The 13,574-nt window shown below is 35.4% G+C and overlaps 1 protein-coding gene across 1 annotated transcript in view; it reads left to right on the forward strand.

Annotated features, from left to right (window-relative positions):
* The window catches only part of pgfb (placental growth factor b), a 73,466-nt gene that overhangs the window by 55,655 nt on the left and 4,237 nt on the right, over positions 1-13,574 (forward strand). The window contains exons 3-5 of the mRNA XM_028821675.2: positions 1,371-1,567; positions 7,552-7,628; positions 11,592-11,621. Coding sequence (XP_028677508.1) covers positions 1,371-1,567; positions 7,552-7,628; positions 11,592-11,621 — 304 coding nt within the window. The remainder of the gene's footprint in view (positions 1-1,370; positions 1,568-7,551; positions 7,629-11,591; positions 11,622-13,574) is intronic.

A 13,574-nucleotide genomic window follows, 5' to 3' on the forward strand; every position in this document is an offset into this window, starting at 1 on the left:
GGAGATGTGTACCTTCAGGTTTGTAAAGTACTAGGGTGCTACATTTTTAAGAGTTGCTACTCCAGAATATAGTTACTCCAGAATATAGTGTAAGTGTAAGGATTCCTCCTTCCACATGTTGCCTACTACTAGCCATACCTCTTTTCCACATAATCATATGTGATAAGAGAGTTATGCACTTTCTGAGGAATGGAACACTGAAAAATATTTTGTTTAGTGAAAACCTTCTTTCCTGCCTTAGATCTAGGATTTTGACCATTTTTATTGGTTTCAAGTTCCTATTTGTGTTTTTTGCCAATGGAAATATTTTTTTAATTTCTCATAATTTTCATATCAAGTTATGCTAAAAGAATGGAGGGAAATTTTGGTTTAGACCCCTGTCATAGATGTCATAAACTTGATTTGTTTTATAATTGGAAGGAACTACATTTCAACTCAAGATAATTTATTTAACAGATATGGTATTCCACACCATCCTCGAACTAACCACAACTGGTGCATTATCAGAATTTCAAAGGCACGCTCTACTATTCTCTGCTGTTATGTATTATTATTATTCAATTACTGTTTATTGACTGATTGATTGCTATAACTATTAAAGTCTGGTTTATAAAATGCATTGAAGATGGCAAGGCACATGCAAGAATTTGTGAAAATTCAGTTTAGCCATTTTTGCATGATTAGCAAAGAAGCAAAGAGACAAACTATCAGCTTATAATTTTACTTATATCAATTTGCCTGAGTTTGGCCAGAGACATGCTTTACAGTATTAAATACACCTGAGTTGTTTCTTGACCATGGGTGGGTTCTGTTTTTTTTTCTATTATTCATACCTATAAAGACACAAATAACATGCAATCTTTGCACAGATAAGGCTTCATACAAGATTTGAACGCAAGATACTTGAGATGTGATTCAGCACCACTAATCAATGTACCTACATTTTGTCAAAACATCAAATCTAACTCTTAAAATGCACTATATGTATGTTTCAAGAGGTAACACAAACAGCAAGAAGCATGGTGTAATTGTGATATACCGGCAGATGTTTTATTATTATATAGTGAGGCAGGCACTGCTAGCAGCCCCCCAACTTGTAAGCATCAAGGAAAAAAAAACAATTTTTCTATTTTTTCATGTGTTTTGCAATTTTATACGTCTACTGAACTTACTTTACTTTAGATAAGTGTTTTCAGCTAAAAAACGTTGGGTACTATTAATCGGGGGTCAATATCTAAACTAATTGAACTGTCTTCTTCATTAGACGACTTACTGTAACTGTCATTGTTTGTCTAATTTCTCTGGGAGATTTCTGGTATTTGCAATTGTGTTTGCAATTGTTGTATACTGTTCTGCTTTTTGTTTTGCAGTGATGCCATTTCAGGAAGTATACAGAAGGAGTTTCTGCCGCACTATTGAAAAACTAGTGGATGTCATTCAGGACTACCCAAATGAGCTGGAGCACATCTTCAGCCCTTCTTGTGTCCCACTGCTGCGCTGTGCAGGCTGCTGTGGGGATGAGAACTTGGAGTGTGTTCCTGTTGAAACCTATAATGTTACTATGCAGGTAAAATGCACATAGTACATAGTGATTCTTGAGGCAATGATAATAAACTGATGTAGTCATAAATCTCAAATCATGTCCATGTAGTGGGAGGAATCCTTGAAGAGGCACTATAGAGAAGCAATTTTTAACTACTATTTTTCTCTCTGCTCATTGATGATACAGTGACCTTTGAATGTACTGTAGTTTCAGTGAAGCATAAAAGAAATATTTAATCAGTGCATTAAACACAACATGTATCTTAACTATGATCACCCCAGAAGGAGAGTACAACTGAAGACGTTGCATTCTTCTGGATTACTAAATTAAAATTTGAGGTCACTGTTGCAAAGTGGATCCAGAAATGCTCTGTTGTACTTAGCTTGAGAGAGAAAAGCCTTAAAAGAGATAAGCATTTTTTTGGCCTGTCTGATGAAGCACTTTCTGAAAAAACTGCTTGTCATCAAGTTGCTGCTCAGACGTCTTATAGTGTGTGGCAGTAGTCAAACATAAACCCCAGCTTAAGACTTACATCTAGCCTATTAGTCACCAGGGTACACCACACCTTCTGTTGTTGTATTACTGCAAATATTGCATTAATAACATAAAATCCTTTGAGATGGAGGTTTTTGTGAAATGGCATTATATAAAATACTGTACTTTTTTTTTTGATGTCACACTTGTAACACAGTCTACTGAAAAAAATTAACTGAATTGAATATCATCACCCTATTGTGGCATGACTGCAGCTTTTATTACATTCTTTAACCCTGGGCAATTTTCAATTCAGCTTTATTTCATACATAACCTTTCAGACAAAATACAATACTATTACAAGGCTCTTTAGAAACCAAAGTAATTTACAATTCAGACAGTGAATACACAGTACATGTCTGCCTTCTTATCTTTACATTTTAACCTGAAGCCATTGAGCACCTACAGTTTTTCAGTCAATACATATTTATTTCATGCAGTGCCTTATATAATAAGCAGAATTACAAAGGGCTTTGAAAGAAAGTTGCAAACAACAAGAGATGACAGAAACCATTGTCATAAGAAAGCCATTTCTTGGAAGCACAAAAAACAAGGGAACCTATTATCTTTTTATTTACTCTTTTATGTAAATATATAGGTGTCATATTTATTTCAGGTGTCTCCTTCTCTCCTATTTCCACTGTTGCTTTAGCTTCATTAGGTGCAACACTTAAAATGCAATATGGCACCGTATCTTTCCAATTTTTAAGCGTAGCAATTTAACACACCATTTAGGGGTATACATATTAACCTAGAACAACTGAACCAATGCACACAATTACAGGCTGATAAATGCAAAATCACACACTGCCATTTGTAAAATAAAGAGTGAAAAATTAAATATTTCTGTATAGTTTCAATATGAGCTCCATTAATAGTTTAATAGGCAAGGAAATAATGCACTGCTGTCTGTCCTATTACTCAAAGTAAGGTGGCAAAGGTTGAATGGATTCTCTCCTATAAGAACATAAAACATTTGATAAATAACAGGAAACCATTCATTCCATTAAGCTTATTCTATTAATCAATTGTTAAGAAGCTTCAGTGTCTCAAACAGGTACTTTAGAAATGACATTAAGATTCCTGCTTCAGCTACATGACTTATTAGTTTGTTTCAGACTCACACAACCATTTGCATAAAGAGATGTGTCAGCACTTTGGCCTGGAATGCAAATGCAATGCAATGATACCCTTGGGGATGTCAGTGGTAGAACACACAAACTCTACAGAGACTGTGGTAATTAAACCCTGATCTTTGAAGCCTTGATACAACTGCAATAACCATTGCACCCCAATAAACTGAGGTCTGTTTAGTGAAGACAATGCTTTTCACATGTTCCTACATGCAGAAGTCCAGCAGTATTACATATAGACCTCTGAACAGTAACTTAGTGTACTAAAGAAGATACTTTACTGATACACTGGCTGTCAAGCAAATTTAAGTGTCAGAAACATCTGATAAGTTTCTTCTTCTAAATTTCCATGTAAATACTAAAGCATTTTCTTTAAAATCAACTGAACAGCAATAATGAAAATGTTTCAGCTGTTTTATGGGCATTCTTGCCTTAACATAGTTAGGGGACTTGACAAGAGGGCCTCCATTGAATTCTCAAACTGTGCTAAATTCTAGAGTGAAATAATACTAGATATTATTAAAATCACATTTACATATAAGAAAATAGCAGAATTGGCCTTATGTACCAAAACATTATAACAAAAACAATAAATATGACTTTTAAACAATATCATTTTTAAAGTAAAAGATCAGAGCTGGATTTTCAAGAAAGGGATGATTTTTTGCTATACTGAAAATTTGACTGTACTCTCTTTTTGACTCCAATAAATGACATTTCCAAGTATAGACTGTGTAAAGCGTAAATAATATTTGTGAGCACAGCTGATATGTACCCTAGACTTGAATCTGTTCTGCAGACACTGACTCATCTTATTAAAAATAACTTCCTTGACTCACTCTTTTAAACACCCATTTCCCAGATCATACTTTCGTTAACTTGACAAATGGATATGCATATATGAATGATCATACAAAACAGATTCATTCTCAATCATGCATCACAAAGAATTGTTAAAGAATTCTTTTGCCACAGTTCATCTCTTTACTCGCTGTTGGTTGCTGTGGTAGTCTTTAGGGCTGAGCATAGATCTTGACCGATCAAATCTGTTGTTTGATCACATGTGCACCAGATGTTGTCTGGAGCCCTTTTACACATGTGGCTGTCAAATGAGTAGCATGAGGCTGAGAGGAAATAGTTAATTGGTCAGAATGAGAGCCATCCCTAGAGGTGTGCAAGGTTTGGGCACAGCTAAGACTGCAAGGACAGCTGAGCACCTCAATTACCTGATCCAAATACAATCATTATTGCTATAAGCACAACTGGGCATCTACTACTGCAACAGTAGCTACTTAACTTTGGTTAGTGTGATTACAGCAGATAGCTCTTCAGAAAATTACAGGGTTTCTTGGTATTTGCTGTATCCTAGAAAAAATGTTTACCAGAATTTCTAAGTTGACTTATTACTGGGTGCCTTATTTTTGTTATTTTTAATCAGCACATAAATGCTGGCAAACGACTGCCACCAAAAATAGTATCAGGTCTCTTGGGTTATCTAGCATCCTTATTAGGTGCTTTCATTCTCTGCTTTTGTTTAGCTATTCATGCATTATATTAGGTTCTTTTAGACATCATATATTAAACAAAATTTATCTGAGCAGGAACAACTCTGTATGAAGCATCATCCTCTATAGTGTCTAGTGAACTACTACAAACCCCACTCTTTTTCTTCTCATTCTTTGTTTCACTACTCTTTCCTCTCCTCGTTCCACTGTTGCTCCTTCTTTCTTCTCTTAAATAAACCACACGATATTAGTCTGATTTGTGACTCTAAACTGACATGCTTCTTTTTGGCCTTTGAGCAAATCTTGTAGTTACTTGGTTCTACTTTAAATAGCTTAAGAGCAGCCTTACAGCACCCCTTTTTTGTGGTCTTCCTCCTTACTGATGTGATCTGATTTGGTCTTTGAGCTTGTTAAAGAATTGCTTAGGTGGTTTTGCCTAAATGACAGTATGTAACCAAAAACAAGATTTCTTTTTAAACTGAACAGTTCTCTTAGAAAAAATAAACCAAGATGAATGAACAAAATTTACCTGAGGCTATAAAAGGCATCCACTTTTCTTTCTTTTCATCTTTTGTCATCAACAACAGTTGTATTCTTTGAAAAGGTTGCTCTGTTGGTCATATTCCACAGCGTCAATTGCCTTTATTTGAAATGGTAGGATTAGATTTAATATCAAAAATCAACAGGTGATGCTAAATGCATTCATTGCAGACAATGCCTCTTTTCTCTTTTTGAAACTTAAGGTGTTTTTTATTAAGGTAGTCAGGGATGTATGCTAACATAGGCCCATACCAGTGACCATTTAATTCTATAACCTAGCGTGGCAACCAAGAGCAGGTGTTCTTTTCTTAAATAAGGCTACTGCTTCATATAAAAGAAAAAAAAAAGTGTTTTATTTGTAGGCAGCCCACAAGTATGTACTGATTTTACTTTATTTGTGATTTTTGTGTGTCTTTAAATTGTGGTTTGTGACTTTTTCTAAGAGTATATATATTTTTGACAAATGTCAAAAAATAGTGTTTGATTTTATTGTTTAATGTGGAAACAACTGGAATAAAAGAATAAGTACTTCAATAAAGCTGCTGTTTTACCATACAGGATTCAATTGTTTCTATTCTCCATGTGGCAAACCTGAAAATAACATGTACAAATTATTTTTAAAATTTAGATCACATTCTGTCACTGTCGAAGTGTAATTTGCACGTTATGTCCTTGTCTGACTGCTGATTCCAAACTGGCTTTGTGTAAATGTGAGTGTGTACATGAAAAAGCCCTACCATGTACTTCCATTTTGTTCATAGTTGGTTCCTGCCTGGTTTGAGAATATTATTTCATCTATGTTATTGATTTAAGCACATTAGAGGACTCAATGTCATTTGTTTTGGTCACAGACGTTAATTCCATCCTTTCTGTCCTTCTGGGATTTGCTCCTGTACTCTGTTATTCCCCAATATTCAAATGACCTGCAAGTTAGGTTAATTGACAGCTTTAAACTGGCCCACTGTAAATGAGAGTGGGTGTGTTCATGACTGTGCCTTGTGATGGACTAGGATGTCATCCAGGGCTTGATCCCACACTGCAGTCAATACTGCTGGAATATGAACCGACTGCCGGCAACCCTGAACTAGATAAGCATGTTAGAAATACTGCACTAGTGAAGAGAGATATTGGATATTTTTAAACTGTGTAGAAAAGTAAAAGACTTTGTTTTCTGTGACTGTAGAGACTGAGCTGAGGAACTAACTCATTAACTAAAAACTTAAGTTCCAGAAAAATTAAATAAGCTACTTAGAATAAAAAACAGGAACAATAACCTCAAAGAGTAATGACACAAAATACTGTACATGTATAAGGCAATAAGTAAAGGTTACTTTTGTTTAAAGTAATTATCCATATTAGATCATTATTGTAAGCTGATACATTAGGCAGCCATCTCCATTAGACTACACTGTCTATAATATCCTGTCAAGGTGTAATCATATTGACTTAATTTTCCATTTTCAAATTTCACCATTAGTAACCAAATTTTTGTGGCTGGATTGAGACAGCCATTTTCTAATTTGCAAAAAAACTGTCAGAGAAATATGGAGGAACAGACTTACTACAAGTATGAGGAGTGGAGAAATTAAAGTTAGGTGAACAAATGTACTTGATGAAGTCCATTCCACAATGGTAAACTATTCTTATCAATGAAAACATTTTCTCTAGGCTGTATGAAAAAGCAGGCAGCACCATGGCACAATGGTTAATGCTGCTGATCCACGGATCCAGCCTGCTGGGTTTGAATCCTGCAGCCAAGTGTTGTCTGTGTGGCATTTATATGTTCTCTGTGTGTGTTTGTGGTTTTCCCTTTGGGTACTCCAGTTTTCCTACTGCAACACCAAAGACAGGTTATTTTAACTGTCAAATATAAAGTAGAAAGAGTGCAAGTGTGGATGTGCATAAGTGAACCCTGTGATGGACTGTTTCCTATCTTGCACCTAGTGCTGTTGGGCTATCCTCCAGCCTCACATGAGCCTCAACTGGACTAGGCCGTTTTGGGATTGTTATATAGTGTTGTTATGAAGCTTTGCAACAATATGTGAGGTGTTTGGTGAAACAAGATGTCTATGTAGAAAAATAATATATTTCATTGAATTTTTAATTTATCTCCATATAGTCATTTTGGGGAGTTGTTCCCCTTTTTCTACATTGATGCACATAGTAAAATAATATTATTTACTTTATATCTGCATCATTCACTACAGGGCACCAAAAAACAAAGTTTTACCTGTCACTTAAATGTTTTTGGAAGAGATGCTCTAAAATTATACTTTTTCTTTCAATTTTCTTCTAGCTTTTGAAAATCAAGCCAGCAGAGAGACAAGAGTACATTGAAATGACATTTATTGAGCATCAAAGTTGTGAATGCAGGTATGTTACCTTTTGGTTATAATTCAGTTGGCACAACAGCCCATGTAGTAGAGAATTCCAAATATTAAAACACCACATAAATATATATAAAACAATGCCATTCTATTGACATCTCTAATCCATCTTCAAGATAATATGAGATGTACTCCTGACTAGGGGATCATTTTACTTCTAGCCCATAGTATCACAGCTACTTTGTGAAACTTTTATGTTTATAAAACTGTTGTTAATTTTGTAGTTTATGGGGAAGTGGTTACCTGAAACATTAAAGCTAACAAAATGATTCAAACATCTATTTTCATGATCAATCACTTGTTTTTTCAAGGGAAATCATGAAAAAGCAGTTCAAATACAGCATATTTTCAATTAAGGGGAATTTTGGGAATATTAGGTTATGTTGTTTTAACATTTCATTATAAATAATGTCTTATTTTATTTTTCTTGTTATTACTGTGTAACTTAATTCTATTATAATATTTCTAGTATTAGTTATACAGGCAAATATTCACACACAAATGTGTCTAAAATAAAATTTCCCCTTTCTGTGAAAGCAGCACAGGATTAACAGTACTTATTTATAGAGACTCTTGTGCAACTCTTTTGGATACTAGAAGGAAATTAGTTTTTCTTCTTGCAAAGTGTTCATGCTAGAGTCGACAGCTCTGTAAATCCTTGAGAACAGTGAACCACTGAACAATGTTAGAAATCCTTGGCTTATTGCTTTCAAGTCCTTCTCAGTCCCAAAATAACCAGATATATATTTTCTGAAAGCAATAATTTGCAGAACAAGACCAACTTCAGAAAATATTTTAATTTTCTCACTTGTATTATCACATCATATTTATATGATATACTGTATATTAGAATCACTAGTGATCATTACCAGCACTGCACACTGTACTCTCTGTAATAAAAGTTAACCTAAACGAACTGCAAACTTTTAACATTAATAGAAACGTTTCATGCTATTTGTGGATTTCCAAAAGAAACTGGTGCTATATATGGAACCTACATCTAAGACAAACCGTTAGTCGATTATTTGCATCACTTTGATTATCTGTTAGAAGACTACTTCCTAGCCATACCTTCAGAGACAGTCACCTTCTCAGTATGTTCTTCCATTTGTAGCTTCTCAACCATGTAGAAGCCACTCTGGTGAGAGAATGAAGATCAAGGTGGTATTCAGTTAAGCTTGTCAGAAAGAAAGCCCATGCCCTTACTGGAGTGGATATTGTGATTAGCTAATAGAAAAAGATAATGATAAAATAAAAAGATGTTGTTTAATATCCTACTCTATATTCCAAAAAGCAGGAAGATGATAATAAATGCCAGGCAAACAAGGGTATGAGCAAAAGTTTCCTAAAAGCCCAAGAGAAAGGGACAATGCAAAAACAGGCCTACGGTCATACATTGAAATATCAAAACAACACATCAGTAGACAGAACATAATGAATGATTGAAGCAATCAATCGATAATCCACAACATAGAAAAAAGGGTTGAAAAGAACTGAAGTATCAAAACACTACAAATGCTAAAAGTGTGGCTTTTGCAATGCAAAATGTTGTGCAAAGTTAGAACAACATCACTATCTAAGCTACACATTTTTATTTCCCCTGCCCTGCCCATCATGTGACTGCTACATAAATATTATTCCACAGAAAGAGACATATGGCAGGGGCCAAAGGCAAATAGTAAACAAAAGGAAGACCCAGACAATTCTTAATATTATCAAAGTGACTATCCCTTCCTGAACATGTTCTTCATCAGCAACCGCAAGATAATGATAAACAAAATCATAGCAAAGTGGCTAAATTCCACATTTTAATCAGTTATAGGTGTAAGGTGTAATAGAAAAGGACCTGGCAAACAAGATGGACGTCTTGGTGCCTAGCTCACTGAAAAGACTGGATATCATATTCCCATTTAACTCCTGCAACAAAACTATTATTTTTGTCAGAGAAGAAACTAAATCTGCATCAGGCAAGGCAAACTGAAGAAAGTTGCACAGGCATGCTAAAAGGTCACTGGAGTTCATTTCATAAGTCAGGTGGTGTTCATCAGTACGGGACTGAAAAATGTGTGAAATTCATCATTATAGGCTGCTTATTCCTCAATGATGTCCACAATGGAATGCATACCTGTTACAGAAATAAGGCCAGATGGACTCTGATTGCTATAAGCCTAAGGCAGTATCAGCAAATGCATCTGGGCACATTGCCAGTGATGCACTTATACCAAATAAATCTGATTTAAATTAGAAACAAATCATTATCAATTGTATACTCCCCTTCATGCTTCACTACCGTTAATAAAAAGTAAAAATGATTATGATAACTTTTAAAGATGTTAATTACTCACAATATTGTGATGTTTGTATAAAGACAACTTTGTGTAATGATTCATCTGTACATACTGTTTCACTACTTTAGTACTCACAGCTGTGATACTCAAGTATGCTCTTGTTTGGTATAAGTAACACATTTTAACTGTCAACATTTTACAATAATAACACAAAGTGTAATATATTTAATCTTCCAATAGTCCATCTCTTTACTAAAGTCGCTTATTCTAATCTAAGGCTTGCAAGAAACTGGAGCCTACTTTTGCGGCCCCACATGTGGCACTATTCCATAGCACAATAAACTCATGCACATGTTTCACATAAAATCAAGTACCATGTCAATAATGCACTTACCAGTTAGAGCTAAGAACATAGGTGGCAATCCAGGTACTGAAGGAATACAGTGAATTTTTTAGAGAAGTATAACAATAGGTTTTGATAATAGATGACTTTATTAATTGAATTCAGTATCTAATGTTAAATGATAAGCAACTAATCTTTTAGTTCTATCTGTATCCACAACAGAAACCTTTTCTTTTTTAGTTCATCATTTATTATTTTGGCACTATACAGGTAAGCAGTCATATCAGGGGTGATACACTATTGTCATTTAGTGGGACGCAAATGTTTCACAGACAATACATAGTGTACAAATTTGCAGTATCCATTCATGAACTCTACTGCACAGAGCAGAAGGGGCTATTACCAAATTTTGGTATTTTACCTATCTTCATACATCTGATTTTGCACTCACCGTGCTACTGGATCAATAAGTAGCTTGCTAATTTCCTTTTTATTTTACTGCTCATTTGTTAAATGTTTTTATTTTTACATTATTAACATCCTCACGGTTTCATCAAATCCGAATAATGATGTGCGTCAAGTCCTGTGTTTCACTTGTTTGGTTAACCACACTTCTTACAGGAAAGGTTTTTCTAAACATATTTTCACTACACTGGTGTGGGTATCTCACTTCATCAGCTATTCTCAAACACTGTCTGGAACAGGATCTGGCATGCAATCAGGTTTTAACAGTTAACTGGACATGACCTTCTTTGAAACACAAAAGTGGAGAAGAGGGCAATGAACCTCTTCTGTCCTGTTTCTGTCATGACACAGATAAAATAATTCAGTGACAAGTGAGAAAATCTTATTTAAAGCAATATGTGTGGCTCATGTTTTGGAATCTTCTGGCAATCTAAAGGCAGTAATTATGGATTTACACTGAAATGAGATTACTCCAGTTAGTGCCAAAACAAGAGACAGCCTCTAGGAGCTCTTGGAGTATCTATCATATCTATCTAGCACTTGCATACCACTTTCTACCACACGCCCTAGGTCTTCTCCCACTAAACTATCCTTGCTAACCTTTATAGCAAGATAACATCATCTATCATCACATCTAGAGGTCTAGCAAGTCTACCCCCAACTCCTCCTGGATTGCTGAGTTTATTAGCCAGTCCCTGAGAAAAATAATGCTGCACATAAATCTCCATTTGGTGAATACAAGACATTGTCTCCACTGCAAGGGATCTGTAACTCCAATGGAGAGATAAAAGTTAATATAAAAGTATAACAGATTGTATTAATTTCTTTGTTTTTTGATTGTGTTTTTAAACAGACAAAAGAAAGACACAGTTAAACTGGAAAGGTAAATATGGCTTTTACAAAATTATAACCTGGACCATACAACTATGAAATGTCATCTTTATTTGTAGGATAATATGTGAATGTGCCCACTTTAAGAACAAATAGTATAGGTTTATAGGGCCATTATTGTCATGTGTACATTTTAATTCTTACTTACAATGTGCTAATTAACTTGTAACATGTTGCCATTCTATGTGTCCAAGATTAGTGAATATAACAGCCATACCTCATAACATTTTAAATATTTAAAAAAAGACAGCTTTAAGCAAGCAGACTCAAAATTTAGTTTGTAAACAATCCTCAAGTACAGGACCCAAACACTATGCCACTGTGGTTCTTGTATACATATTTTTATATTCTGAGTAAAATAATATATTGATGAGAGGAGAGTATTAGGGAAGCAAAATCAGTAGTAAACAATCCTGCCAATCATAACTTAATGGTAGTTGCAGTATGTGTTTGTGTGTGACTCGGCCACTTTGTGCAATGAAGTATTTTATCATGTCTTCACTTCTTCCGCTTGCTTAGAGATGAAGAAAAGCTGTATGTATGTTGGTCATTATTTCCACTTTCTGTTTTTTTTAATTTGGAATAGTCTGACATATTGAGGATTACCCGTGGGCTTGATTACTTTGAGAATGAGAATGTTATATACAGGTGCTGGTCATAAAATTAGAATATCATGACAAAGGTGATTTATTTCAGTAATTCCATTCAAAAAGTGAAACTTGTATATTAGATTCATTCATTACACACAGACTGATGAATTTCAAATGTTTATTTCTTTTAATGTTGATGATTATAACTGACAACTAATGAAAGTCCCAAATTCAATATCTCGGAAAATTAGAATATCAATTAAGACCAATGCAAAAAAAGGATTTTTAGAAATGTTGGCCAACTGAAAGGTATGAACATGAAAAGTATGAGCATGTATAGCAGTCAATATTTAGTTGGGGCTCCTTTGGCCTGGATTACTGCAGCAATGCGGCGTGGCATGGAGTCGATGAGTCTGTGGCACTGCTCAGGTGTTATGAGAGCCCATGTTGCTCTGATAGTGGCCTTCAGCTCTTCTGAATTGTTGGGTCTGGCGTATCGCATCTTCCTCTTCACAATACGAAAATCTATGGGGTTAAGATCAAGCGAGTTTGCTGGCCAATCAAGAACAGGGATACCATGGTCCTTAAACCAGGTACTGGTAGCTTTGGCACTGTGTGCAGGTGCCAGGTCCTGTTGGAAAATGAAATCTGCATCTCCATAAAGTTCGTCAGCAGCAGGAAGCATGAAGTGCTCTAAAACTTCCTGGTAGACGGCTGCGTTGACCTTGGACCTCAGAAAACACAATAGACCAACACCAGCAGATGACATGTCACCCCAAACCATCACTGACTGTGGAAACTTTACACTGGACCTCACGCAACGTGGATTCTGTGCCTCTCCTCTCTTCCTCCAGACTCTGGGACCTTGATTTCCAAAGGAAATGCAAAATTTACTTTCATCAGAGAACATAACTTTGGACCACTCAGCAGCAGTCCAAAAGCGAGACGCTTCTGACGCTGTCTCTTGTTCAAGAGTGGCTTGACACAAGGAATGCAACAGCTGAAACCCATGTCTTGCATACAGTGGTGTGAAAAACTATTTGCCCCCTTCCTGATTTCTTATTCTTTTGCATGTTTGTCACACAAAATGTTTCTGATCATCAAACACATTTAACCATTAGTCAAATATAACACAAGTAAACACAAAATGCAGGAGAAAAAAAAATCCAAACCTACATGGCCCTATGTGAAAAAGTAATTGCCCCCTGAACCTAATAACTGGTTGGGCCACCCTTAGCAGCAATAACTGCAATCAAGCGTTTGCGATAACTTGCAATGAGTCTTTTACAGCGCTCTGGAGGAATTTTGGCCCACTCATCTTTGCAAAATTGTTGTAATTCAGCTTTATTTGAGGG

Source organism: Erpetoichthys calabaricus, chromosome 16, assembly GCF_900747795.2.
Source record: "Erpetoichthys calabaricus chromosome 16, fErpCal1.3, whole genome shotgun sequence".
NCBI classification, from domain to species: domain Eukaryota; kingdom Metazoa; phylum Chordata; class Cladistia; order Polypteriformes; family Polypteridae; genus Erpetoichthys; species Erpetoichthys calabaricus.